Genomic DNA, 26,037 nt, shown 5'->3' with positions numbered 1-26,037 from the left:
TTTAAATGCTACTACGTTGTACATAAAAAGAAATCCTATACAAAACAAAACCAACCCACATACCACTTGTTACTTTTAGAATATTCTGGAAGCAGAAGTCTTTTCAGGCAGATAAGCCCATCGGGTGAAGACAAGAGAATCAATGCCCTACACAGAACTCCACCCTCACTCCAGGTAAGTTCTTAACCTCTAAAATAAAAGAGAAAACCCCAAACCAACAAAAATAAAACACTCTCAACAAAGTAAAACCAACTTTAATTAAATTCCTACATCATCCAATGTGTCTATGTAGAACAAGTGTTTAGTCAAAAGTAAATATATATATGTTTAATTCTCTCTCAAATGTCCACTAGAATCAAGAGCTACCAGTGTTCCTTGGAGAACAAGCAGTAGTTAAACCTCTGTTGCTGATGCTCAGGAACAGTTTGTTACAACTTTTAACCAGCAGTTCCCTATTGCACGTAACGAATTTGCTCTCCATTTAAGCACCTAAAAGCCTGGTACCTCACTAAATAAATTAAAACAAATCCAGTTTCTTCAGCAACCATCTTCAACATACATATCTTGGTAAAGCAACACTACTGCAAGCTTTAAATAAATACAGAGAGAAGATCAGTGACTGCATTCGTGTTCTGTGGAATGATCTTTTCCCATAAACTCTTGCTTCTCCAACCAGTTGGGGTTTTTGGTATGTATGCTTTCAAAATCACTTTATGTAATATATTTAATGAAAACATCCCTTACGTAGGTCAGTACATTTTGCAGGGAAGGACTGATCTGAGATAGGAATTTCAGTGTAAGGCTGGAAGGAGCTTCTTGCTGGAACCAAACCAAATTGTGCCTCTCAGGGAGCTGAAGGCAAAGCCCCAGAGGCTGAGTGGGAGACTGTAACCAACAAGGGATTCTCAGGCACGTTTGGAATTGGCCTAACCTTCCTCATTCTGACGGGCTTCTTTTGTGTGTTAAGCCACAGGAACAAAATTGTGCAACCCTGAACATCTGGACGCTGCACCACATCTGTCAGAGGTCTCCCCCACCCTCCATACCCCCTTCATTCTACTTCTTCCTTCGGCAGCAGCACAGACATGAAGCAGCTCCCTGCAGTGCAGTGATACCATGGCTGCTATTTACAGTAGAATTAATGCATCTGTGCCAGTAGGGCAGGGGTCATATGAAAAATATACACAATACGCTCATTTTTTAGCCAGATTAGGATATATAAAAAAAAATTTACTCTTCAAGTCCTAACTTTGAACAAAGAACAGTTCTGTCAGAGGTCTTCAAACCTCCCGAGGATATGTTAGAGCACATTACCCTAACGTATAAAAACAAATATTTACACCTCCATAAAGTACCAAAGAATTTTTAAAAATGCCTAGTAGCTCTCAGCGTGCAAAGTCAGCAGGAATTGATTATCCAGGATGTTCACTAACTGTAGAGACAGTCTTGGAATCAAGCATTCAGAAGCAGAGTGCAAAAGACTCAGGAATTATTTCAGTCCACGTATTTTTGCTGTCGTTTCCTTTCTTGTTTTGGATCAGTTCCTAGAATCACAGAATGTGCTGAGCTGGAAGGGACCCGTCAGGATCAGAGTCCAACTGCTGGCCCTGCGTGGGGCTCCCCAAGAACCACCCTGTGCCTGAGAGCGTTGTCCCAGCGCTTCCTGAAGTTTCGTTGGTCCATACGACAGAAACCCTTTACAAACACTCATTAAGGTAACCTTCAGCTTAGTGCAAATGCCAGAGTCTCCTAGGACCTGTAATCTTTTCTGACAGTGTGAGCCATCCAGTTCACTTTAGTAGTCCAACTTTCCCGCAGAGCTTCATCAAACTTTTGCTTGAACTGTTTTAGTGCTTCTTCCTCACTCTTCCCTAAGGCGAGGGAGTCCTAAGGCAACAGGGAAACAAGGACTGTTAGGAATTTTAAAGAGCACAGTTAAAACCTCCTTCCCCTTTCAACACAAGTCACAGTGTGTTTTTGTTCTCCTTTAACACTTTTTCGCTTACTACTCATTTAGCAATACATCAGTTGGTTTAAATAATACATCTTCCTGGGTTTAAAGATAAAACTGAAAGAGAATGAAGCAAATAAATTTCACCTTTCCAGGTCTATGCTTGTGCATGAGTCAGGATGTAAAATACCCCTGACACGACTCCATTTAAGATGCACGGATCCTGAACTCATCCTTTGAGCACCAGGCCTGACTACAGGCCTTGTTCTATAGAGCTGAAAAAGAAAACGTCAAGGACTGCGTGGAAATCTTGACAGAAATGGAAAACAACAGGAACGTATTAAACTTGGAATCAAAAAATCACATCCTGGAAAAATGCTGAGCCCTGCTGAGCTGTAGCTCTTATTTTACCTTGAGATACTGGATGTCCTTGACAGAGGTGAGCTCTGGCAGGCCTGCAGTCAGCATCAGTGCAAAGAGGGTAATAAATAGGTTGCCGTGCTTGCGCAGGATCAGGTAGGCTTCCTCACAGTACTGCCGGAACCTGGGCGACACACAAGGAGCACAAAGGGAGAGTTACACACATGGAAATGTCTGCAACCAGAATCTGTTACCCGGTCTGACAAACACAGGCTGTGGAACACAGCACAGAGAGGTGGGAGATGCCTGCAGAAGCCCCAGTGCATTCTCACAAACACGTCCAATGTTTCCCCAGCGAGCCCTCAGTACAAAACACCATCAGCTGTTCTTCAGAAAGAACAGAAGTGCCAGAGTCATGGTCCCACCTCTCTGAGAATTCATTAGATGAAATGCCCTGATGATCGTCTAGGGTGGGCTACAGGAAAATAGAGCTTTTGGAAATGCCAAAGCTCGATTGCAGTCCCTCTAATCACTGTCATTTCTAATTCCTTCCGTGGTCAGAACTGAACCAGCTGCCAGGGCTGGTGGATCATGAGCACGTGGCTCCTCATGGCCAAGCATCCAAGCAAGGGGCAGCACAATAAACATGTCCTGATGGACAAGAAGGGCAGAAGGGAGCCTGTTCCTAAGGGCTGTGCTGCATCTTGCTTGAACAGCAGAGCCCAGAGCTGCTGAAGCCAGGGCTGAGCCCAGCAGAACCTGCCACCTCCTGCTGTGGGAGATCAAAAGCAACTGCAGAGCTGCAGCTTCTGGTTCTGAAGTAATCGGTGACGTTCCAGCTCAGGGAGTGCAGCAGACAGTCCTGTAAATGCATGTTGGCACACCTCCACAGAAGTGCAAATTAGCAAACCAACCCCAGGTAGGTTCTGGTATGCTGGAAATTAGCATCTCAATTACAAATAGATCAAAATGACACTCACCGGCCAAATTTTTCAGTGTTCCCTGTTTTTCCTTGTTGAATAACATGAATGAAATCGTAGGTGAGTATGAAAGGTACCCGTTCCCTTTTAATTCCAAACTTGGACTTAAAATTTCCAAGAATATGCCCAAAATCTATGTGAAAGAGCTAAAAAAAAAAAAAAAAAAAAAAAAAAAAGGTGAAAAATAATTTCTCCAGCAAAATGTGTCACTTTTCTAATACCTCTACAGGATGCTGGTATTAAGAACAGTTAACTCCTAATGTGACTCTCCAAAACCTGTGGTTTCAACCCTTTGGGAGTATTTGGTTCTAAAACACTTCAAGATTTAAAGTCATTAAGAACATCACTTATGAGTGACCACTGCAGTAAAAGATGTGCCCAGGTTTAAGTTGTTGCTGCCATGAAACATCTTGGTGGCAGTACCAGACAAAGATGAGCCCAAGGCTGAGCCCACAAGGCTCAACATCATCACATCCAAGGCCTTCCCACACAAGGACAGAGGCAAAGGTAGCAGAGCCAAGTTAATCTGAAGGACCCTGTGGCAGTTCCCCACGTTAGAATTGAGGATAAGGGCGCTGCAGCTTTCTTCCGGGAGGTACAAGCTTAAAAGATTACTGCAAATGTCTGTAAAACTCTCAATTTTATAACCCTTGCTGGTTTTCTAGGCAGACTAATTTCAGTTGAATCAGCCAAGTTATATTACAGAGTAACAATTAAGCAAACACATGTTTAGTAGCTCCCCCAGATTCTGAGTGCACAGCATTGTCTTGGCGCTGGGTTCCACACTGTGCATTTCTGCAGGGCCGAGCTGCACAGACTCACCTCAGGGAAAACACACTGCTCCAAAATGCAATTCATGGATTTTTAAGGGTGGTCTTCTGCAAGATACCCTAAGACCATTTTTATTCAATGAATCTGCACCATTAGAAGGCCTCTTGGATGTTCTGTAAAAGCTCTTCAGAACAGCCTCTCTCCATACAGAATTGCTGATGGACCAGGCCTTGCTCTGTCCTTCCCCCAGTATTACATTTCCTTTCCTTGAAACTCTCCCCAACCCTCAGTGAACCACAGACATCAGTTCTACCCATGTGTGGCTTTCCTTTCACCAAGGCACTAAAGAAATTACACATTCTCAAGAGGACTCTTGCACACCAAAGGCATTCTGCCTACAGAAAGGATTTTTACCTGCCCATTTTTCCTGACCATGATATTGTCGCTGTGTCTGTCACCGATTCCCAGCACATACGTAGCTACACAGTAGCCAGCACAAGACAGAGTAAATTCTTCAATGGCTCGATCCAAGTCCTCTCTGTAACCACAGAGAAAATTGTTTTAGTGCACACTGCTGGAATTCATGCCGTGCCTTGGGCTCAGAAAGGATTTTTGCTTGTTTAAACCAGAAGTCCATTAGGATGCTGGAAAATCAGAATCGCTTGAGGAAAATATACTGTAAAGGTAGCTATGGAGAGCAAGCAACACGGAAGGCAACATCAAAGCTTGAGACCCATGTAGTTCTCTTGGGTTTGTTTGTGCTGCCAAATTTAACACAACTCACCAGCACACAACCAAAATGCTGCAACCACCAGGCCCAAGGGGATCATGAATCAGGTACCAGGCCCAGGAATCTCAGGCAGAATTTGACATGCTAGAAAAACATTTAGCAAGAAACCACACCTTCCCCAACACTGAAAGTGGAACTTCAGAGGAATTTTGTAGCTTGTACTAGAGCTGAGAGAGTAACTATAGAAATTACCCTAAATTGTATTCCTTCAGCCAGTTCAAGAGCGCGTCCTTGTTGAAGGCAGCAGCTGCAGCCACGTTGCTGCTGTTTAACTGAATGTCAGCAATGGTTTCTGAACTAGAAACAGCCTCAATGAGGCCAGAGTGATCTCCAGTTGCTAAACAGCCATAGGGCAATATCCTGCAAGGAAACACAGAATCATGTCAGAACCCCAAACAGCAAGATGTTTCTTTAGTGTACACAATTTTTCGGACGGCTGAATACTCATGTGAACAGTAAACTCTCAGTGGGTGACCACAGGAATTGCTTGTAAAGGTAAAAGACCAGCAAAACAGTTAAAACGTTTATATTTCCTACTATGTACATAGATGCAAAAAAAAGAGACATTTTTAAAAGCCTAATTTTTCCTTTTTACTGGAATCCAGATTTCTTGTAACTTCCCCGGGCGAGCCACAGAGGGAGCCCTGTGCCTGCATTGGTGAGTTCCTGCCCAGACAGACCCTGACCTGCTCCAGTTCATTCCTCATAAATTAGTGCTGGAGATCCACAAGAAGATCTTATCCTTTTCCACCTTCTTCCTACTTCAAAGGAAAACGCTAGAAATCCTTCTAAATATTAACATAAAGAATGTTTTCCAGCTCTTACTAAACTGAAGCATAGAAACCCAATGAAAAACAGGAATACATCTCTTAACTGGTTTGGTATCTCAGAGCACACCCGTGCATTCACACACTGTGACCAGTGTAAATACCTCTTACCGTGTCCCTGCATTACACTGAGACACAGTTAAAGATGGAAATCAAGAAGAGATGTGTATAAATAGGTAAGTGTGGTTTTTTTCCAATACATTTCCTCTCTCCAGATGCTTAAAAAGCTAAACAGAATGGCAACACCACATGAGATGGGAGCTCAGCATGTGCAATGAGCAAACTTTTCAAAGGCAACGCATCACAAATTGAGGTGTCTGCTCTTGTGCCAGGCAGCTCAGGCCAAGAATATTATCTCAATTGTGGTCATGGTCCATGGGTAAGAGAATGAATACCAACAAAAATCTACACTGCAGCACACAAGGTTTAGACCAGCAGACACTGACTTACAGAGATATATAAAACAACTGTAGGACATGTTAAAATTGATGTGTGTGCCTTCAGACATACATACATACATACACATAAAGAAAAATACTGCTGGTGAAGATGTCATTAGTATTTATGTTTAAAAGTATATATTTATATATACATATATATATATATGAAGTTTAATATAAGATATTAAGTTTGATTGCTACAAAGCATAACCACATCTCCGAACTGACACAGCCTATTATCCCAAGCCATGGAAGAAAAATAAATTAAATTCCTTACAAAATTAAACACAACTTTTTTTGCCTTATAGCTCTCAGGGAACTGAGCAGCTTCTCCACCAAGGGATAACATTACTGAAGTGGTGCTAGCAGTGATGCTTTGGGATGGCTCCCTAGAACAGAGGCTAGACAAAGTTAAGAGAATAAAGTGGGTGTTTATTAAAGGCCTTCAGTAGACACACCTTGGGCAGTCAGAGCCTCCCAGAGGCTACACCAAAGGTGGACGATGGTCACCAGTTTCCCAGACAATTCTAAGTTTGGTCCATTTCCATATTGGGGGTGAATGCTCCAATTACAGCTTCAGGTAATGAAGTCATTTACCCCCAGTTTGCTCCCCCCCAAATCACTTTTTGTTTGTACTTTCAGGGCCTGAGGCAGTGAGGTGTCCTTGAGTTCCAGGCCCAGAGGAATTGTTTTGTCTGACCAAAGTGTGAAGACAGCAGCTAACACTCTATATGGAGTTTAGAGCTATACCCTAAAGCAGTACAGGATTTGAAAAATATAAAAGCTAAAATCCTAAGGCATCAGAAGCAGTAACGATATAGGCTGGGATTCTTCCCTACTGGCAACAAAGTGCACCGAAACCCAGATTTAACAGGGTATTTCAAGAGCACTCAGCTTCAAAACAACAGCAGAAGTGCAGGCTTGGAACATTCTTCCCGTTTCTGCGCTGAGCCCTGCCCAGTCCCAGCCCTCTCCCTGGAGCAGGGTTCTCCAGGAGCAGGAGGGTGGCTGGGATTGCCCCTGGGCACGGGGAAGCTCTGCCCATCCTTATCACCACACCACAAATGGGAGCCAAAGCTGGCCAGGTTAAAGTGCACGCTGGCCTCCTTCCATGGCACCGCAACCCACCCTGCTCGCGGCTGAACCGGGCACACGGCCAACAACTTCCCCTTCAAAAGCAAGCAACGATGAAAGCCTCCAGCCCCTGGAGGGCTGTGTGCTTGCAACTGCAGGAAAAAACATCCTTGTCAGAGAGACAGTTTGACAGGAGTCAAGTTAGGGACAAATCCTCTGGGCCCTTTCCATCTCATCCTGGTCTTTCTGACTTCAGCATCTGTCAGCAGGATACACTCCCAGCCTTTTGAAGCCAGCAAAAGCCATGGACAGATCAATACTGAAATCCTGAGTAGGACAGAAAATTCTCTTCACTCATTTAAAACTGTTCTTTATTTAAAGTGTTTAATTCACCAAAGCAGTGCCCTACAAAACACACCCAAATACTGGTGATTTATCAACACATTCTCTGTAACTTCAGGTCCAATACTTTAAAAATGATGACATGTTTAAGAGTTGTAACAAATACATTTTCCAGTATGTGTGTGAACTCCGATTTCACTCACACACAGCCATTAACCTCAGATCTCACACAGGTAAGGGAGACGATAATGAAAACCTACCATAGAGAGGCACTGAAACAAAACAGCGTTTTGGAGAATCTGGTTAAAAAGTAATCGAGTACTAAATAATTTTATGAAAATTTACCACAGCAAAAGAGACTTGGCATAGATCAAACTCCTCAAATTCATGATTTTCTGTTGCTGTTACTTTACTTGTTTCTCCCCTAACACAACTTCGATGCTGTAACAGAGGTAAAGCAGCCCAAACACTTTCTGACACAAGGATTTTCCTGAGAGGTGCAGAACCACAGACTCCACAGCATCCTTGGCAAGACAGATGTTGTGCTGCTCTGCTGTGACATGTATTTGTAATAGGCCATCTATCTCCTGCTCAGTGTTCAGGTACAAGTTTGTCTTAGAAATTAAGGTGTGGGGATTAACTAAAAAATACACTTTTTGCTTTGTTCATTTCTCTCTGCTGCTTGGATGATGTTCGAGGTGAACTGACCCAAGGCAGACTCCTGTAAGTATCAGTGTTTGTTTAGGTGCTGGTCCTGTTCTGGGAGGCAGATCCATCCTACACCCCAGGCTTTCCTCAGCTGTGCACACGCAGGGAGAGCCCAGGATGAAGGAGCACACGGTGCCATCCTCCTGCACACAAGTGTCCCTTCCGATACACACCCTGCCCTGTTTGTCACCCACGAGACAAATTAGCTGGCAATTAAACAAATAAACATTTCTCTCCTCCTACAGCTCTCAAAATCAATATCGTGCTTGCTTTAGACACAGGCTGAGCTAAGGTTTCATTTTCAATCACTGCTAAAGAACTGAGTGTGGATTGCAGTGCAATTAGAAGGGAACTGATCCTGTCCCATTGGCTGCTGTTTGATCTGTGCCTCATGGAAGCTGGACAGTCTGCTCGGATTGGCAAAACACGACTGATGGGGAGAGGCAGCAGCAAGAGCTCCTCGGACACTGCTGGCACAAGTGAGAAGCCCTACTTGTACTTGGATGAAGTTACCAGACTCTCTGCAGTGGAAAAAAAAGTTGAAAAGTGCAAAATCCATTGCGCATCCACAAATGGAAACAACTTCAGGGAAACTGAGGATGATACAGGGCAAGAAGCAAAGACTGCCCTCATTGGTGTGGGCACATGACGCTAATTTTCAGGAAAGCAGCTCTTTGACACCACTTTTTCAGCTGAGACCATGCCTCTCACCCAAGCAAAAAGTAACCACTGCCTCCTGACTCATGAACATGGCAAAGAACTCACTCCACCACTGCTGGCTCACAGGTTCTTGTGAGAGGTGCAGGCTGTGAACACAGAGATGCCAAAGCCTCACCCTCACGGGCCGTGCCCTCCTGCTCTGGGTGTTCGGGGTGCTGTTTTGTCCAATTCTGTTCCCAAGTAAGGTCACTTCAGAGCCTTCTCCTGGCAAGTGACTGATCAATCTCTTTGACAGACGCTGAACTGTAACCCTGCCTCAATCCCAGGATTTTATTTCATAATGGCAACTATGACAGGATGAATGGAAGGAAGATGCTCCCAGTTAAGCAAACAAATTCAAGAGGCCAAATATAGAACTTCAATTCTCACTAGGAACTTCCCCTTTCTACTTTTTTTTTTCCTCACAGAGTTTTAAGAAAAATCTTGGACATCAGAGCTACTTTTCAGTTTTCCTTTGTTGCATTTAAAAAAAAATGCCTTAGTCAGGAAAAGCGTATTTGATGACTCTAACCACTATTCCTGTTTGCTAGGCACGGTGTGTGGCCCTTGCTGGAACCACAAACAGCTTCTGGGAAGGCATCTATTGAGGAATGCCTCATCTGGGATTCCACGGCTGCCAGAGGCTGTCCTTGCCCCCAAAGGCTGGATCAGCCTCCTCACAGTCAATTTATTATGACATAAATGACCTAAGGTTTCCTCACGTCACTGTTCAACTTTACACACACTCAACCATTTCATCGCAAATGTACCTTTCCAGAAACAATTTGTAATTCTTATTCCCACCTTTCCTTAGGCATTCTTAGTAAGGAGTTGATAATTTTACTTACCTGTGCTGATGTTATGTGCCTTATTTAGTTCCCACTACTATACTTGAACCATAAAAAATTTGGAAAGAGCTCCAAGAATCAAAATGGAGTATTTCAGGCAATATTTAAATAAAAGTACTTCTAGACTTGTAAACAACATTTAAACACAGAGGATTACAGCTCTTGCACAGGCATACAAAATTTAATTTATGGCTAAAACCGATTTCTAATAATGTAACACCCAGTACCTTCTTTACTGAAGTGCAACTAGAATTTGTGAATTAAATCACCTAAACTGGTTCATAAAATTTGGGTGGAAAAGTTTCCCATGTACTAGATGGTTGTGTGATAACACTGAGCAATGACTGATACCGTTGCTCTCAGGAATATTCCAGTATTTTACCTTATCAAGCATATGAAAGTAAGAAAGCTGCTTTGCAAGAGACTTTGGAAGATACAGAGATATTTCTGGTCAGAAAAACGCATTCTGGCATCCAAACAGTGTTTTACCAACAAGGGAAAGTGACTTCAGAGCTGCAGATGTTCCCAGCGGCTCTAAGTGCTGGAGTGAGCAGCAATGAGAGCTCTGCTCACAGAGGAAGGAGAGGAGGTAACGCTTCCCCCAGCCTTGCTCACCTTGGCCGTGACAGCTGAAACCTCTGGGAACCCTGACAGATGTGTAGAAAGAGGACAGTGGGGAAGGTGCTAAAAACAGGAAAGCTTTATTTCTAAAAGCAGAGCCTACATCCAAACAAACCAGCCCTCGGGAGATCCTTACCGGAGATCCAGGCCAGCCTCTTTCCACAGAATGTCCATCAAGCGCAGAATCTGGAGTGTCAACATGTCCTGTCGGAGATCTGCAATGAAAGGTGACACCACTGCTTCAACTCCTCACAAACTTCCTCAAGTTCCCAAGGCCTTCAGAAAAAGGGATCTAAAAATACTCACCCAGCCTAAGGGTTAAAGGGGTATTAATCATAATTGCATCGTCCTGACTGGCAGTGTCTGTGCTTTGAAACTCAGTCAGGAGATGCTTAATTAGTTCACTGATGTCAGAGTAATCCATGTTTACATTATGGCAATACAGAATAATACAGCTCAAGTGCAAACATGCCAATGGAGAAGGAAAAGGAAAAATTGAAAGCTCCTGGCATTGCTTACCGTCACCATTTTTAAAGATGATCCCTACAAGATCTCCCCCAAACATTTTGTTGTTGTACACTATCCAGAGAGGCTTCATTTTAGAATCCATATATCTACACTTCTCAACGCTAGAAGAAAACACGACAGAAGTTTAGTCAAATAGGATTAATTCACCTGAAAAGATCTAAACATTCAGATGGTCAGAACATAAGACAACATGTAGACTTCCAGTCTGGAAGGACTTAAATGCTCTCTCAGCTTTCATTCTGCTGCTATGCCACGAGCACTCACCAAGCCATGAACACATTTGTTACATATGCAGTGTATTTGATCCTGACTGGTGAATGTACCTCTACTGCTGAAATCAAGCACCCTCATTTTCAGAGAAAATTGTTCTCTTTATATCCTTCCCCATCAATTTTTAGACTTTATATTTAAGTGCTGTGAAAAGTTTTAATGGCCTTTTAGTGCTTATTGTTAAAAACAGAAGCTAGAAATGCAGTCAAACTCACTTTTAGGCTTACATTTAAGTATGTTTCACCATGGTAATGCATTGACTAAAACAGTATTAAGTTTCATGGTGGATCACAAAAATCTTCTAATCTAACTGATACCTTAACTTCAGAAGATGCCCAGCAGAGCTTCTGTCACTAGAGGAGAAGTTCCCTGTGGCAGCATATGCTGAACAATGCAGTCAGAGAAGTTCAGACACAAACGTGTTCCCGTCCTACTGTTTCCATGCAAAGCTACAGTGAAATTGTGCTCATTCTTTACTTACTGCAGTTCTGAGAGTATAACAGAAGGATTCAGAGGAGACTGGAGGTCAGAAAGTGCTTCTCTGTAAGCATTTTGTTTCAAGCACGTATGCATTGCATCTTTGCCTTTTGCTTTACTTTGCTTCATGGCATTCAGCTTAATTAGACTATTTAAAGTCTTCATTTTATTGAGGGCTTCCACCTGGAAGAGATTTTTTAATCTTTAAGAGTTATTGCTCCGATTTGAGATGTAACAATGCAAAATCCCATTTCACAACAAAATCAAGTATTAAATAATTCTACAACTTTTTAAAACCGGAAATAATGGATGGAAACTGGGTCGCTCATGTTTCAGAAATATCATTTTCATAATTAACAGAGACACTGATGAGATGAAAGCTTCGAAGCTTTGAGTCACTTTTAAAAGCATGACTTAACATTTCCAAAGAAATGAACGAGGCATTTTAATGTATGACACATTAACACAAATTCCTTCTTCAAAGTACAATTTTTAGTTCCCCATCTCAACAAAGCACATAACAGAGGTGCCCCTAGGCATACTGAAGTAACAGAAATCCTGATGATTTCATACTCTAACAAATGAGACATTACTCGAGATGAGCTGTGGATGCAGATACTTCATTGTTCTCATAAAGCTGCATCCAACAAGGCATGCCCACGTGACCACTTGCAGACAATTTTCACAGAGCGAAGTCTTAAATGTGTGTCATTAAAATCCTGCTGAAGTCAGGCAGAACACAAAAGCTTTAACTGGCTAAAGCGTTTGAAATCATAGCATCTCAACTAAGCACAGCTTTTACCTTAAAAATGTGTAAAAAGTCAAGGCAATTATTTATAATAAAGAGGTGGCTTTAACTCCTTTTCCCCCTTCTGTTTTTCTAAAGTTTTTTACTGTTCCAAAATCTCTAAGGAAACTGGCGATGTAAATGTGTAACACTGACAAAGCAAGGCCCTTTGACAAACCTAGATAACACATGCAGCAAATACAACTTCTACATCTAAGCAGCTTTTGGACCGAATAGTTCTTCTAACAGTCAGCTGTGTTTGCACCAGTAAGGTGCTGAGCAATACACAGATTCTCCAGCAAACAACAGCAATGTAACAATTATGAAAGCTCTTTTCTATACAAGGAAGCTTCAGCCCGACTTACAAGGTGCTGAGTCAAAACTCACCCCTCCCACAGCCTGAACCCTGCCAGGCAGGATGCTGTGGAAATTGTATGGAGTTTGATTATAAAACTGGGCAGTGGAGAGCTGCCAGGTCAGCCATCTGTCAAAACCAAAAGCGCTCTGCTTTTCCACTATTCTAGGAGCTGTACAAACATCAGTGACAAGGGAACAAAATGGAACCTGTGTTGTACAAACAGGAACTTTTTGAAGTATTTCTACTTTGAATTTCTTCCGTGTTTGCACAGTTGGGAATTTTTTTGCCCCTTCTTTGATTGTACTGACATTTGCTTCCTGTAAAGTGCACAAAAACTTTACTGACCTTACATCTATTGCTTAAAGCATTTCACCACCTACTCTTTTCATGATTTTGACAATGCTAACAAGCACACATGGAAGAGATGGTCTTTTCCACGTACTGTGAGCTGCAGCAATAAAGAGCACAACAGAACATCCCTGTTCCCTGTGCTCCCAAAGCACAGTTTCAATGCAGACAAACACCACCACCAGTTACTCATCCACTGAGTCAACCTCTGTGGCCTGATACAGTAAATACTTTAACTCCAAAGAGAGACCAATTTTCAAATATTTTTAAGATCACAATCTAAATTAACTCACTAAAACCGCATTAGAGACTCCAAATGTAATTTGTGAGTGTCTCCTAATGATCTGTTGATACAATTATGATTGCTTTCAAAAGCAAACCTCTCATGCTTATAAGGGTATTTAAAAGCAAATATATCTTCCCTTTGTTCTCTCTTTTGTGTGTGTGTGTGTGCAAATGACAGACCTATATAAACACTAAAATGAGTATTTGGGTGATTTGCAACAGGTTTTAAAAAAAGCCAAAGCTGCAGGAAGTAGTCCTGGAGTAGTCTAGGTAAAATTTAGAACAAGTTACCCTGACAGGGAGAAAAACTTGAAATGCACAGAAGCCCTTCTCTAGTTAATCTAGAGAGTCTCTGTTGTGTCCAGAACACGCAGACAGTGCTGAAGGTGTCTCACAGGTCTTAGAGCACTGTAAAACCAGCTCCCTGAGGCCCCACAGCCCTGGCTACCCTTCTGTGCCACGGGGGCTGCTCCATCACTCAGCCTTTTTAATTCCCTGTGTCACTCATGCCTCCTTCTCCTCTGCACTGCCCAACCTGGTCAAGGCAGCCAATATCCCCCCCCAGGAGTAATGGAATAAGGATGGGAGTTCCAGGCTTGGATAGGTCAGGACGACAGGAAAGGAAATCCCTACCTGTTTAGCCAGCACCTTCATATGAGCCACGCTGCCCCTGCAATAAGCCTCCAGTATCAAACCAAACTGCACCGACACAGCGGGGATGTGAACCTCCGACCTGCAAGGGGAAAAGCTGCTCATCAGACCACAGCATCGATACAACTGCATCCTTCCAGTCCTCCAAAAACCCCAGAACAAGCATCAAAACACCTCACGCTCACATCAAACATTAAAACGCCTCACGGTCATGTAGCTGAAACAAAAAGCCAGATTTCTCAGGAAATGCCAGAATCCCTCTGTGCTGAAGATGATGAGGACAGGCCAGTTTGGATGCAGGACCCTTGTTTCAAGGCCCAGGACTGCTCTGGGGGCGGCAGTGTTCATGCCAAGAGGTGATGACTGAATGCTTGCTTTAGGACCCCCTTTTACTCAGAGTAGCCCTGAGAAGTCACTGAAGGGCTGACTTTAAACCTCACCTTCTCCAGCCTTTGTAAGGGAAAAGCCCAATTTGCCTGAACTCCTTCAGCACTTTGAAACAAACCACTGAACTTTGTATCAGAGCTGACTATCCTCCAAAACATTTTCATGTAACACTTCCTCTTTTTAGCTAGAAATATTAACATTTATATTAATATCATTAATATTAATTGTGTTCTAAAGACAGAATCAACCTGTCCAACCTATTCCAGTGCATTCTGCAAGGCTTCTGCCATTCATGAAACTGCTCATCAAAAGTAGCAAGAACACACGGAACAGCTTTTACTTTCTGTTAGACTCGCAACAACAATAATTTTTTCCCAGCCGTGAGGTACAAATATTGTGCTTTTACTGTACCCACAGCCAAAACAAACACTAGGGGCATTTACAAACTTAACACGTCAGGTAGTCAGAGCTGAATGCAGTTTGGAATACTTTCATCCAAGGGTTGACTACAGCCCACTCTAATTTATTTTTAATGAGAGGTCTGGTCTATAGATACCAAAGACAAAGAAACAAAGAAGAGTTGTGGGGCACTATGATAATGGTTCATTTAGAAAAATCCTCAAGAAATCATATTTGAAAGTCCAACCAGGCTCAAGTTTCAGGAAGACGAAAGGAAAATCTCCTACCTCAGATGCCAGAACAACATCTGTCCTATTCGCCTATTGCCAAGTGCTCTTTCCAGGAGAAACCTGGAGAGTGCACAATCCAGAAAAGGCTCATACTTCAGGACTTGCACAAGTTGGAGAAGATACTGAGAGAGCTCTTCATCACTAGAATGAGGCACATAAAAGCAGTTAGTAAGGGAGTAGCGAGATCAGTTAAACTCCAGAAATTCAGGTGCTATGACAAACCCAACAGTGACAGGATTTAGTGCAACACCAAAAGTGTCTCCCAATTTTTCCATCACAATCAGAAGGACAACACACAACTTAGTGCAACTTCTAGGTGGAGATTATTCCAGACACATTCTTAGGACAGCTCAGCAGCCAAATTCTTTGTTTGGATTTGAAAGAAGTCAAAATAATTAATTTTTTTTTACCCCAAGAGTCTATCCTTGACCATTAAAAATTAATCACTAAACTATTCACCACAGAGAAATTCAGAATTCAAGGACAGGAAATGTGCAGTAATGTGATGTTACACGAGTCCTGCCCTAGGTTACAATGGAGAGCAAACAAAATGCAATAAGGGAAGAACTGCAGAGAATGAAGGCTCCTGTGAATCAAAACCAAATCAGTAATTCTCTCATTATTTATTACATGCTGCAGTTCACGTTCCCATTAAATGGCACAGCCAGAGTGGAGGTGGCGGGGTGCCAGGTGTTAGAGTATTTGACCCCAGAAATATTTCCCCCTTTGTTATTAAAACATTTCTCTCAGAGTTTCTCGCCCTCAAGGGATGAACACCCAGTCCTCTCTGGGACAAAGGTGCACTGGCGTTCTTGCGACATGGAGAATAATCATCATTTCCTACAAGGTGTCAGAAAAGGTGGGTTTATTTATCTGCCAGTGAGCCTATCCAGAAATCACACTGCTTTATTTGGCCACCTACTCATGGCAGGCAGTGTGTTCAGCTCTTTCCTCTTGGGGTTGTTTTATCCTGTGAGCAAAGAGAATGAAATCTGGCACCCCAGAAACCCTCACCTACCTCATCTGCCTCAAACACCCCACTGCATATTCCCTGACGTACTGGTCGGGGTAATTGAAATCCAGCAGCTCCAAAGCCTCCCTGGGCAGCAGCTTGGGCCAGATCTGCAGGAGGGCCTGAAGCTGTTCCAAAAAAAAGGTGACAGGTAAGGACACAGGTGGGTCTCACTGCTCATAAAGGCACTCAAATGAACAGCAGACAATGCTGCCATGAAGGGGGTGGGGGAGTAGAAAGGAGAGAAACAATTTGGGGTAATTGGGCCCACTTCCGAATAAGTTTCTCACTCTTCAAAACAATGCAGATCATTTCTAGTCTGAAAAACCTGTTTCTTCACATGCAGACACATCGCACAGTAAACAAAAATTACGTAACACCAGATATGTATGGCTTAAAACCAGATATTCAATAAAAATAAGATGTTTTGTAAGTGCTCTCATAAATACATAACCATTTTGGTAACAGTGAAAGTTTTCTACTAAGGATAAAAAAAAAAAAAAGGTTTTGAGATGGAGCTCTCTTTACCAAAAATATTTGTCCACCTCAAATGATGGAGGCCTTTTTGCACATTCACTGTGAATAGTAATGAGCTTAAATTGAAAAAAAAGAAAAAAAAAAGAAAAAGAGTCAGGTTAGATATTAAAACAAATAAAGAATCCCTAGACTGATGATAATAATGTGTTGGAAAAAATTACAGGATACAGTGAAGCCTAACTTTGGACTACCAAAAAGAGCAACATTTAGAGCTCTCACAAAATAAACTGATTTTATTGCATTGTTATGAAGCCCACAGCTACCTGCTGAGAGCAATATGTATAGAGTTGTATCACTGAAACAGTGCACTATAAATACAAATAAACCCTTTAATGCACATTAATATAAATGCATATTAGCATAAATGCAGTGCATCAGCAGTACAAGATGTCTCTGTAGGAACAAGTCATGACAATAATACCCTTCCCTCCAAATTAGATAACACAGGTTGCTTCATATCACAATAGCAACTTAAAAAGTCTGAATAATTAGGAAGACCTTGTTTTTCTCCTGATTCATCATGACTTTACAGCAGTGAAAAACCTTTATTTCTCCTCTGTCACACATCAGCTCCTGCTTCCAGCTGCAGTACGACAAACACGAGTTCACATTTTCAGCCCACACTTTACAGGCGTGTCCATAACACCGTTTATACACCTTGGGGGCAGGTTCTGAACTGAGTCATCATTTTTGTGAAATCCAGAAGGCAGGAAATGGGCATGAAACACAGCACAAAGCCAGGGCTGTGCTGCAGCTCCAGAAGTGGTGGAAAGGATCGGCTTAACTGTTTCCATGGGCAAATCAGGTGTGGACACATACACAATTTCTAATGATGTAAAGTAAAACTAAACATGTTTGTGTTTAGTCTGTTTTAAATATAGATGTCACATTCCCACAGAAAAACGCACTCAAAAATACACTCCAAAATCTACTGACCCAGCAAAGGTCAGTGGTGCCAATCCTGATGTCAAGGGCTGCAGCCACCAACATTTCCATAGCAGAAACGCTGGCACTGAAATTCTGCAGGAAATACTAACCCTGACCACATATTTAATACAAAAAGCACACACTGCAAATACAAACAGCAGCTCTGCTTGTCAGACCCTCACACACTCCAAAACAAAACTATCAGAATTTCTACAATCTACTGTAAGTCAGGTGCAGAACCAACAAAAATATAGAGCCATTTTGTTAATACTGAATGATTGAAATAGAAAACCTGAAATAGTCTGAAAAGATGGGCTCAAGTGGCCCCACATGCCTCGTATCAGGCAGTGAAAGTCATGGTCCACAGCATGTACATTTACCGGGAAGATGATTTGAAAATACAGAGCTCCTCCCTTTGCTGAAATCATTGCACAGGTGGTTACAATGAGAATGAACAACGCAACATTTCAGAGAAAACTCAGATTTGGCCTTGGTGTATCAATACTTTCTTCTACAAACAAATAACCACAATTTCTTCCCTAACAAGACTATATGAGACAATACAATTAAGCACAGGCCAGTATTTTTATTCCAGTTATTTCACGGATTTCAGTTGTCCTCTCTCTACTTTCAGTAATGATGGTGTCACTTCAGTGAAAGCAAGTGGATTTTTAAAAAAATTTCTTTTAATTTTTTTTTGTTTTTTGTTTTAAATTCTGCTTTGAGAAGAAATACTGCCCGTGAATTCTCCTAACAAGTTCTGCCAGCCTGCTGCTGTGCTGAGCAGGGTGGTTATGGCAGCAGTAAGGGCAATTCTTTCTGTGCAACCATTCTACTAAAATCCTGCAAACCCAACGAGGGCATGGTAAATAATGGTAAATAATTCAGGAAAGCTGCCTGAATTCACTGGACATAACTTTATAACTTCATATTTGGTCAACAACCAAATATGAGAGTCCATTTCTAAAAGGGTCCTACCATTTTTAAGCTGCACTAATAAAAACAGGAATATAGTTTTAAATCCATTTGCTTACTAACAGCTGGTGTTAGATTGCTTTTCCTTATAAACAGCTCATGTTTGATTGCTTCCTTGGGTTTTGTTGTATTGTGTTTGGGGCTTTTTAAACTTCTTGTGTGAAGTGTCAAGACTTTTACTGAAATACGTCTACAAATGGGTATTAAAACAACTTTTGGTACGACAGCACGCACATTGTGGCACACAACTACAGCTAGTAAAACAAATCTTTGGTTTTAATGGGAAGTAAATTATGAATCCTGCTAATTTTGGAATTTCTAAAATGTATGAGGCTGTCTTGCCTTACCTGAAAAGGTAAACCATTAGGAGTACTGGCATGTCTGTGTACCACAGAAATATTCAGCAGGTTTAAGGTAATATCTCGTTTTTCAAAGAGACTCTCCACACTTCCAAAACCAATATCATGATATAAACTGCTCTACTGTCCACAGATAAGCAAACATAAATACTATATTCCTTCCAGAAAGTACACAGTAACAAGACAACAACATATTTTCAGCCATCTGTGTAAATAAAAAGGTTTATGCATATATAATATTTAATGTTTCCAAGTATAAAGGACTTTGAGCCGTCAGCTAATATCCATACTCCAAAACTGCCACCAAGGGCCATATCTCAAAGCCCCAGCACTCAGAATGCCTTTTCCTTCACGTATTTTAAAGAGCAAACAAGTGCCTGTAGTGTATTTCTACAGTTTTGATTTCCAGGTAACTTTAAATAATGAACAATAAATTCAGAAGTAATGGAACTGCTAAGGAACGGGATTCTTGCACATGAAAGAACACAAGTGAGCAAGGAATGTGTAGGTGCTCCATTTTGCTAGTGTAGTGTTCGTGGCACAGACAAGGAGCTGGGATGAATTTCCATTTATTTTTACAAGTTCACAGAACATATACACCTAGCTGGTAGGAAGGATGTAGCAGAAAATTAACTCTCTGCTGGAGCAAACTAAGATTCTGACTGACTGGATAATCACAAAAATCATATGATGGATAGAGAGAAGATGGATTTTCACGCAGTTGGCTGCCTTTTCTTCCAAGAACATGTAGCTTGTAACAGGTGAAGTCCAAAATACCAAGGTGCAATAGAATTTTTTACCGTCAGTCATAACCCTTCACAATAAATGCTTTTTCGCTCTAAGTTTATTAAAAAAAATCAAAAGAGGTAGCAGAGAATTTTAAAAATGAAACTCAGGGAAAGGCTTCAACATTATCTCAGTGGAGTGGTCTACAAGAAGCTGAGCATCATTTATACGTGAGTTCTGTCAGGAAGACCAGAACAATGCCTGGCTCCACCCTTTGGAAGGAGTGCTGTGCTTGGTAACTTTGGCCAGACTTTTTAGTTTGGCCCAAACTTCTCTGTACACAATCTGATTAAAACATTCCAATACTAATCCAGAGACCCGTTATTTTATTACTTTTACTATCAGTCTATCAAGCAGGGATGGTCTTACTATAAGCTCATATAATATCTCCTGTATTAAAGTTCAATCTATCCTCAAAAAGTGTCCCAAGAGTTGGACTCTTTCTGGGTAAATACAGCAGCAAAAGGCAGCTACACCAACTCCTTTACAGTGTAGTGAAATAACCTTGAACACCTGTACAGCAAACATATGAAATAATTTTACTGAAAATGCACCTTGTATCAAGGCACCAGCCTCATGTCCTTAAAAGTTACTTTAAGGAGACTCTATTTGGTCAAAGAGACAGGATGAGAATGATACGTTTGGTAGCACTGGTGGGTCTCACATCTCTTAGAAAAAACATCTGTCTGCTTCAGTGAGGTTTAATTATCCACTCTGAGACGTGTATTTTATAGTATTTGAACAGCTTAACAATTTTCACAAGAAGTTTTATTCCAGGTCTTGATTTACAAGGTTTTTTTTTAGAATAGCCTTATTAAAAAAACATTCTTGCTGTGCGGGTGGTCAAGCACTTTGTCTCCCAGAGCTTGTGGGGTCTCCACTGGTGGAGAAGCTCTCAACTCAGCAGGAGACAGCCCAGCTCGGGTTGACCCTGCTGGAGCATGGGGCTGCACTGGATGACTCTGTGAAATTCTTGCTTTAAACATTAAATTTGAGCACAAGGTTTTAACATTAGTCTGTAAAAATATCCACTGTGCTTTTCTCATCATTTAGAGGACCTCTGAAATGCATTTTGGTTTTGGTTTATAGGGGGTTTTTTTGAGAGAATAAGTTCTTCTTTCCATGTCCTGAAGTCAGACACTGAACTCCAGCTTGCACAACACCATATCAAACAGGCTACACTTGGGAAAGAAATCCTATTTACTGATAATTTAACTGAAGCTTTTTTCCTCCACCATCGTCGTCTTTTCCCTTACCTGAGCAACGTCTTCAAGTTTGTTCCACTTTAAAGAGAGCAGCAGTTTTGGCAACGATTGTGGGAAATTTTCACGACAGTCATATCGCAAAGTCCAAATGAGATCCATTTCATTTTCACAAAGCTGAGATAAAGGATCTCTTTCCATTATATCTTTTAGCACAACATAAAACTTCTTACCACCTCGACCCTAGGAAGTGAGAGATGTAGAATGTTGTGATAAATTCAGTAAGACTCTGGTATGGTAGCTCAGATACCAGCAACCCTAGAGCAGAAAGAACATCAGATATAAACTCATGAAACACAGGGAAATTACCACTGTGCCTTTCTTCCAGATTCCTTACTGGAGGCACTGTAAGTAACAGATTCCAAATCCAGTGCGCAGAACTTTCTGAAAAAATAGCTCAACTTTAGAGTTAAGGACACTAGATGGCAATATTTGTTTTCCAACTCCAAGCTGGTGCCCTCTCATTGAGAACGCATATACTTTCTTCTTCTATTTTTTAAAAGAGCAAATTTAGATATATAAATAATTATTTATTTTCATTAGAAACAAAAAAATACTTTTGCAACAATCAAAAGAAAACACAGCTGCCAAGCAGACAGACACTTATTTTGGTCTTCTAGTCCTAACCTGTCTTCCAGATGAACCTAAATCTTAGCTGTCTTCCAAATCCAGAGTATGTAAAGCTTTCTGACAGAATATAGACAAGTCCAAAATATACTGGAAAAAACAGATATATATCTGAATTTTAAAGCAGTTCATCAAAGTGAATTATATAAGACAACAGAACCAGCTGAATTGCTATTTGAGTAGTTGACTTATTTATTTCTAAATTGATGCAGAAGATAAGAACTGAAAAAACCCGGAAAATTAATTTTGAAATAGTCTTTAGATGATGCTCACCGCCATTGCAGCATTGTCACTGTTTCTTGCAATCTCAGCTGCCTTTTCAAGTATCTGCAAGAAATTGGTTTTAAATACATTAGATTTAACCCCAAATCTGACTGCATTGCTAGAATCAGCATTACAGAAATGAAGTAGATAAGGAAATGTTGCTATCTTTAGGAAGTTTTGGTATAATACAGACTTGTGCGTAATGTCCCTTCTCTCATCTGCAGGACTAGGGAGATCAGGAACAGCAGCGCTTACAATGACCTCTATTTCCTTTTTCATCACTCCTGGGCTAAACTAAACAGCCTTCCTGATGACATCTTGCTTTCTGCTTCTGCATTTTCTCCTTATTTTTCACCACAGCAAACCAATTCCTCAACTCTAAGTTATCCTTTGCTTTCTCCCCTCTACTTGTGCAGTTTCCAAGGGGACTGTTTTCATGCCCATGGGTCCATGTTTCTAGCCCTAAATCCCAGTAAGAATCCACAAGCCCAGTCCTTTCACCACACTCTCAGACTGCCCATATGATCTCAATCAGTGTGTCCAGGTACTTCTCTAGATCTTGGATGCCCCCTCCTTTTTTTTTTCCACTTAAACATTTTACTTGGTTTTTCAAGTTCACTCAATAACCCGTAATGGAGAATTAAGTCTAGAAGTAAATGCAGTTCTTCAATTCTGCACGTTACTGCATTCAAGCCAGGTGTTACAATGCTGAACTGGCCAGGTATGTCTATTTACAGCTGTCAGATGCTGCTGCTTCGAGGAACAAATTTTAAAATAAAATCTCGACAAAGAAAAAAGCCTAAGGAACTCCAGCATCTCCTTTTCGTGAGAGCTCTGCCTTTCCCATCACCCAGGAATACAACAGCACCCCCAGGTTCAGCAAGACTTGTGTTGTCTATACTCAGACAACAAGAGAAACAACAAAAGACTGCAACAATCAGAGCATAAATAGCCACCAGCTAAAATCCTTAGAAAGGCATCCTAACTTGTTTTATTTCTTTTCTGTGTATGAAACTCTCATTAATATCATGTACTACATCTGCTACTTGGCTACAAAGCTTATTTACATACTGTGTGTGAAAACATGCATAAACAAAACCACAGTGTCCTAATTCTATGTTTGATTCTTGCCTCCCCGTGCTTTGCAGAGTTCCTCTGTTTGCAAATAAACTTTCAAAGTCTTTGCAAGTCCAGCCTTGTTCGAGTGAACCCCAAGCCCCACAATGTGCCTGCAGCACTGGCCATGGACAAGCCCCACACATGGCTCCTGTCTCACACAAGTTTCTTATTCCTGGTCCAGGCACTTTTGCTCTCTCAGCCCCAAACAGCTCCTCACTGTGCAAGCAGGTTGAGGATATGATCGAAAAGATTCATCTATCTTTGCACATTATGTTTCTCGAAACAAAAATCTGGCATTTCATTCATCGTTTTCTTGGCAGAAACAAGCGGCAACACTGGGAAAATGAGAAGCAGCCATAGAGCAAGCAAGTCTCAGCTGGAGCATTGTGAGAGACAGATCCTCAGCTGACGTATTTCCAGCAGCTGCAATGTCACTCCTCATTCAACAGAACCTTCACTAAGAGAATCTCTAGGAGACTCAGTTGAACGGAGCTGAAAGTTACAAGGGGTGAAGACCGTTAGACCCTACCTTAATGTCATTACACTCTCTGTCTCACCCAGTAAAATCTACTGTCTGCATTCAACCCAGGCTTTTAACTTCCTGAAAACTTGGTATTACAGGGACAAAGAAAAACACCAGAGCCAGAACAAATATGTGATTACTAAAGAAACACACTTTTACTTAGCCTGTCTGTAATATGTACATTTTTTTTTCTTGAGAAATTAAATACATGTAAGTGTAATGAGCAAAAAACTTGAAGCATTACAAATAAAACAATACCAAGACTGGATAAAATATGTGCACTATGAAGCATTAACTGGTCAGTCATCAATAAGGCAGCAATTGGTCAGTACTGGTTTAGCTCTTACTGCATTTCCAATGCTGTTTGAATAAAAGAAAAAGTACTGTGCTGACAAGGAGGGGGAAACACTATCAAACCAAACTGAAACAAAAGAAACCTCATCTTGTTACTTGATTTCATTTTTATGAACCTTAAATCCCAAATCTGCCTTTGAACAAGATGATAAAACTTGGTAATTTCAGTCTTTTTGTTCATGCTCCAAAAAGGTGCAAAATCCTCCAAAAAAACCAAAACCAAGAAACAAAAACACAACCAAAAACCCCACAAAACAAACAAACAACAATAAAAAAATCCAACAAAAAAGGCAATTTCTCTAGGTTGTTATTGGCTTTCCCCAAACCAAAATTCAGACTGATGTGTACATGAGTTAAGCCTGACTTTTATAATGTATCAATAGCAGTTTGATTAAAGACTTTTTCATTACTTGTTTCCAGGTCTTAGCTTTTTTTGGTAGTTTCTGAACAACTTTCCATCTATCCTTCACACTACAGAAATAACCACATGTATTCCAAATATACACTTCCTTTCTAGAGAGATTCTTATCTTCATCTGTAGAAAACTGCAGGGCCACTTCAGTGGATTTAGTCCAAGAGCAGGCCTTCAGAAATCCCTCTGCACACAGTATTAAGGGTCCATTTATCCTTTTAAGGACTTGAGCACATAGGGCAGTGTCCCTAAGAGTGGGTAACACACGTTTGTATCAAGAAAGAAGACATCTTTGTAGATCACAGGCAAGCACAGTTTGAAGGTTTCCAGAACAGCAGATAAATTTAGCTTTTTCTAAGATCATTCATATGGGAAACTGATTTGCTTCTGACCTTCAAAAGACCATGTACAGAGCACTTTTTAAAAAGTACATTTTCAAAATAGACCCTGAAGCCAAGCACTACCACTCACACGGTGCAAGTTTAACAAACTGCAGTATGGGGACCAAAAGGCAGGAAAAGGGGAATTCACTGGAAAAGGCAGTGTTAAAGTGAAAGAAGAAACAGGTATTTCCACATAAGCATTCATGACTGCCCTTTAGATCATCCCTTACCTTATCAAAGGGAGGGTAATTAATAGGCTGTTTTGAATATTCCTGAAATCTAATGTGCAAAGCTGTTGCATTTTCAGTGTAAGGGTTGGTCTGGACGGTTCCCATGGGATTCAACATTTCTTCAAGTTCATCTGAAACACAGGCAGAACAGTTAATATTACAGGCCAGGCAAGCAGTAAGAAATCACTCCCTATAAAATGGACAGAGCATGTTTTGCTGCACAGCACTTCCAGTGTAATGCTCTGCATTTCCAGCATACACCACCTCCTGCATTCCCAAATGGTGGATTATCACCCCATGAGAAACTGATTTCCTTAAGTAAACATAACAGTCCAGGAAAGCTGAGCTATCCCTACACTGAAACAAATCCCAGAGAGATCTGCAGCTTCTGCAAGCAGGACACACCCTCCGGATCAGATGGAGAGCAGAACTTCAGGCCAGCCAGGCTGGGACAGGGTTCCACAGGATGGGATCAAGAGTGACACAGAGGCTCCAGACACTCCCACTAATTGATCTCAGGACCAGGGAAACACACAAAATTCTAATTCACAATTTTCGCTGATGCAAATATTATCACTTACATTATAACTGAGCTATTCAATTTGGGGTGCATGGCACAGGGGCCAAATGAAACCTAAATTGTACCTTAAAACCAAGTAACAGCAGATATAAACATGCATCTATTTGATGTGGTTTTCCTTCCACAACAGATGAAACTTTTAAAAGACTACTTCCAAGCAGGCTCTTGCTCTTACACTTTCCTACTAAACAATAGTTTCAGGAAAGAGATTAAAATGTTTTGCTTCTCCACATAAAAATTACAATAATAAAGAGATTATTACAAGAGAACTGAGCAGGCATACAGTAAATATTCTGCTATTGCATCCCACACTGTCCTTTACTTAAAGCCCAAATCTGAAAAGCTGAGGTTTACCAGGAAATGATGACCAGCTGTGCAGTACCAGTTCTCCATTCCTCAAGTGTCCTTTATAATCAAACACCATGGTATTTACCCAGGCTACAGGATAATGCTGCCAAAGGAAAGAATTGTTATATGCAAACGAAGATGCAGCAAA

The 26,037-nt window shown here is 41.2% G+C and overlaps 1 protein-coding gene across 4 annotated transcripts in view; it reads right to left on the bottom strand.

The window, feature by feature from the left end:
- Positions 1-234: 234 nt before the first annotated feature.
- Positions 235-26,037, bottom strand: part of PIK3CB (phosphatidylinositol-4,5-bisphosphate 3-kinase catalytic subunit beta) — an 87,667-nt gene continuing 61,864 nt past the window's right edge. For all 4 annotated transcript variants that reach the window (XM_066193928.1, XM_066193926.1, XM_066193930.1 and 1 more), the window contains 15 exons: positions 25,896-25,992; positions 24,962-25,092; positions 21,950-22,003; positions 21,044-21,232; positions 16,210-16,331; positions 15,189-15,332; positions 14,098-14,197; positions 11,691-11,869; positions 10,931-11,040; positions 10,548-10,626; positions 5,045-5,212; positions 4,477-4,600; positions 3,292-3,437; positions 2,363-2,495; positions 235-1,887 (listed from right to left, as the gene is read on the bottom strand). In XM_066193928.1, the coding sequence (XP_066050025.1) occupies positions 1,750-1,887; positions 2,363-2,495; positions 3,292-3,437; positions 4,477-4,600; positions 5,045-5,212; positions 10,548-10,626; positions 10,931-11,040; positions 11,691-11,869; positions 14,098-14,197; positions 15,189-15,332; positions 16,210-16,331; positions 21,044-21,232; positions 21,950-22,003; positions 24,962-25,092; positions 25,896-25,992 (1,914 nt within the window). In that variant the 3' untranslated portion in view covers positions 235-1,749. The remainder of the gene's footprint in view (positions 1,888-2,362; positions 2,496-3,291; positions 3,438-4,476; positions 4,601-5,044; positions 5,213-10,547; positions 10,627-10,930; positions 11,041-11,690; positions 11,870-14,097; positions 14,198-15,188; positions 15,333-16,209; positions 16,332-21,043; positions 21,233-21,949; positions 22,004-24,961; positions 25,093-25,895; positions 25,993-26,037) is intronic.

Source organism: Chamaea fasciata, unplaced genomic scaffold (genome assembly GCF_029207755.1).
Source record: "Chamaea fasciata isolate MVZ Bird 193981 ecotype frontalis unplaced genomic scaffold, bChaFas1.0.hap1 SCAF_11, whole genome shotgun sequence".
Classification (NCBI taxonomy): Eukaryota; Metazoa; Chordata; class Aves; order Passeriformes; family Sylviidae; genus Chamaea; species Chamaea fasciata.
The sequence above is the reverse complement of the archived record's forward strand: the minus strand, read 5'-3'. Positions and strand labels throughout refer to the sequence as shown.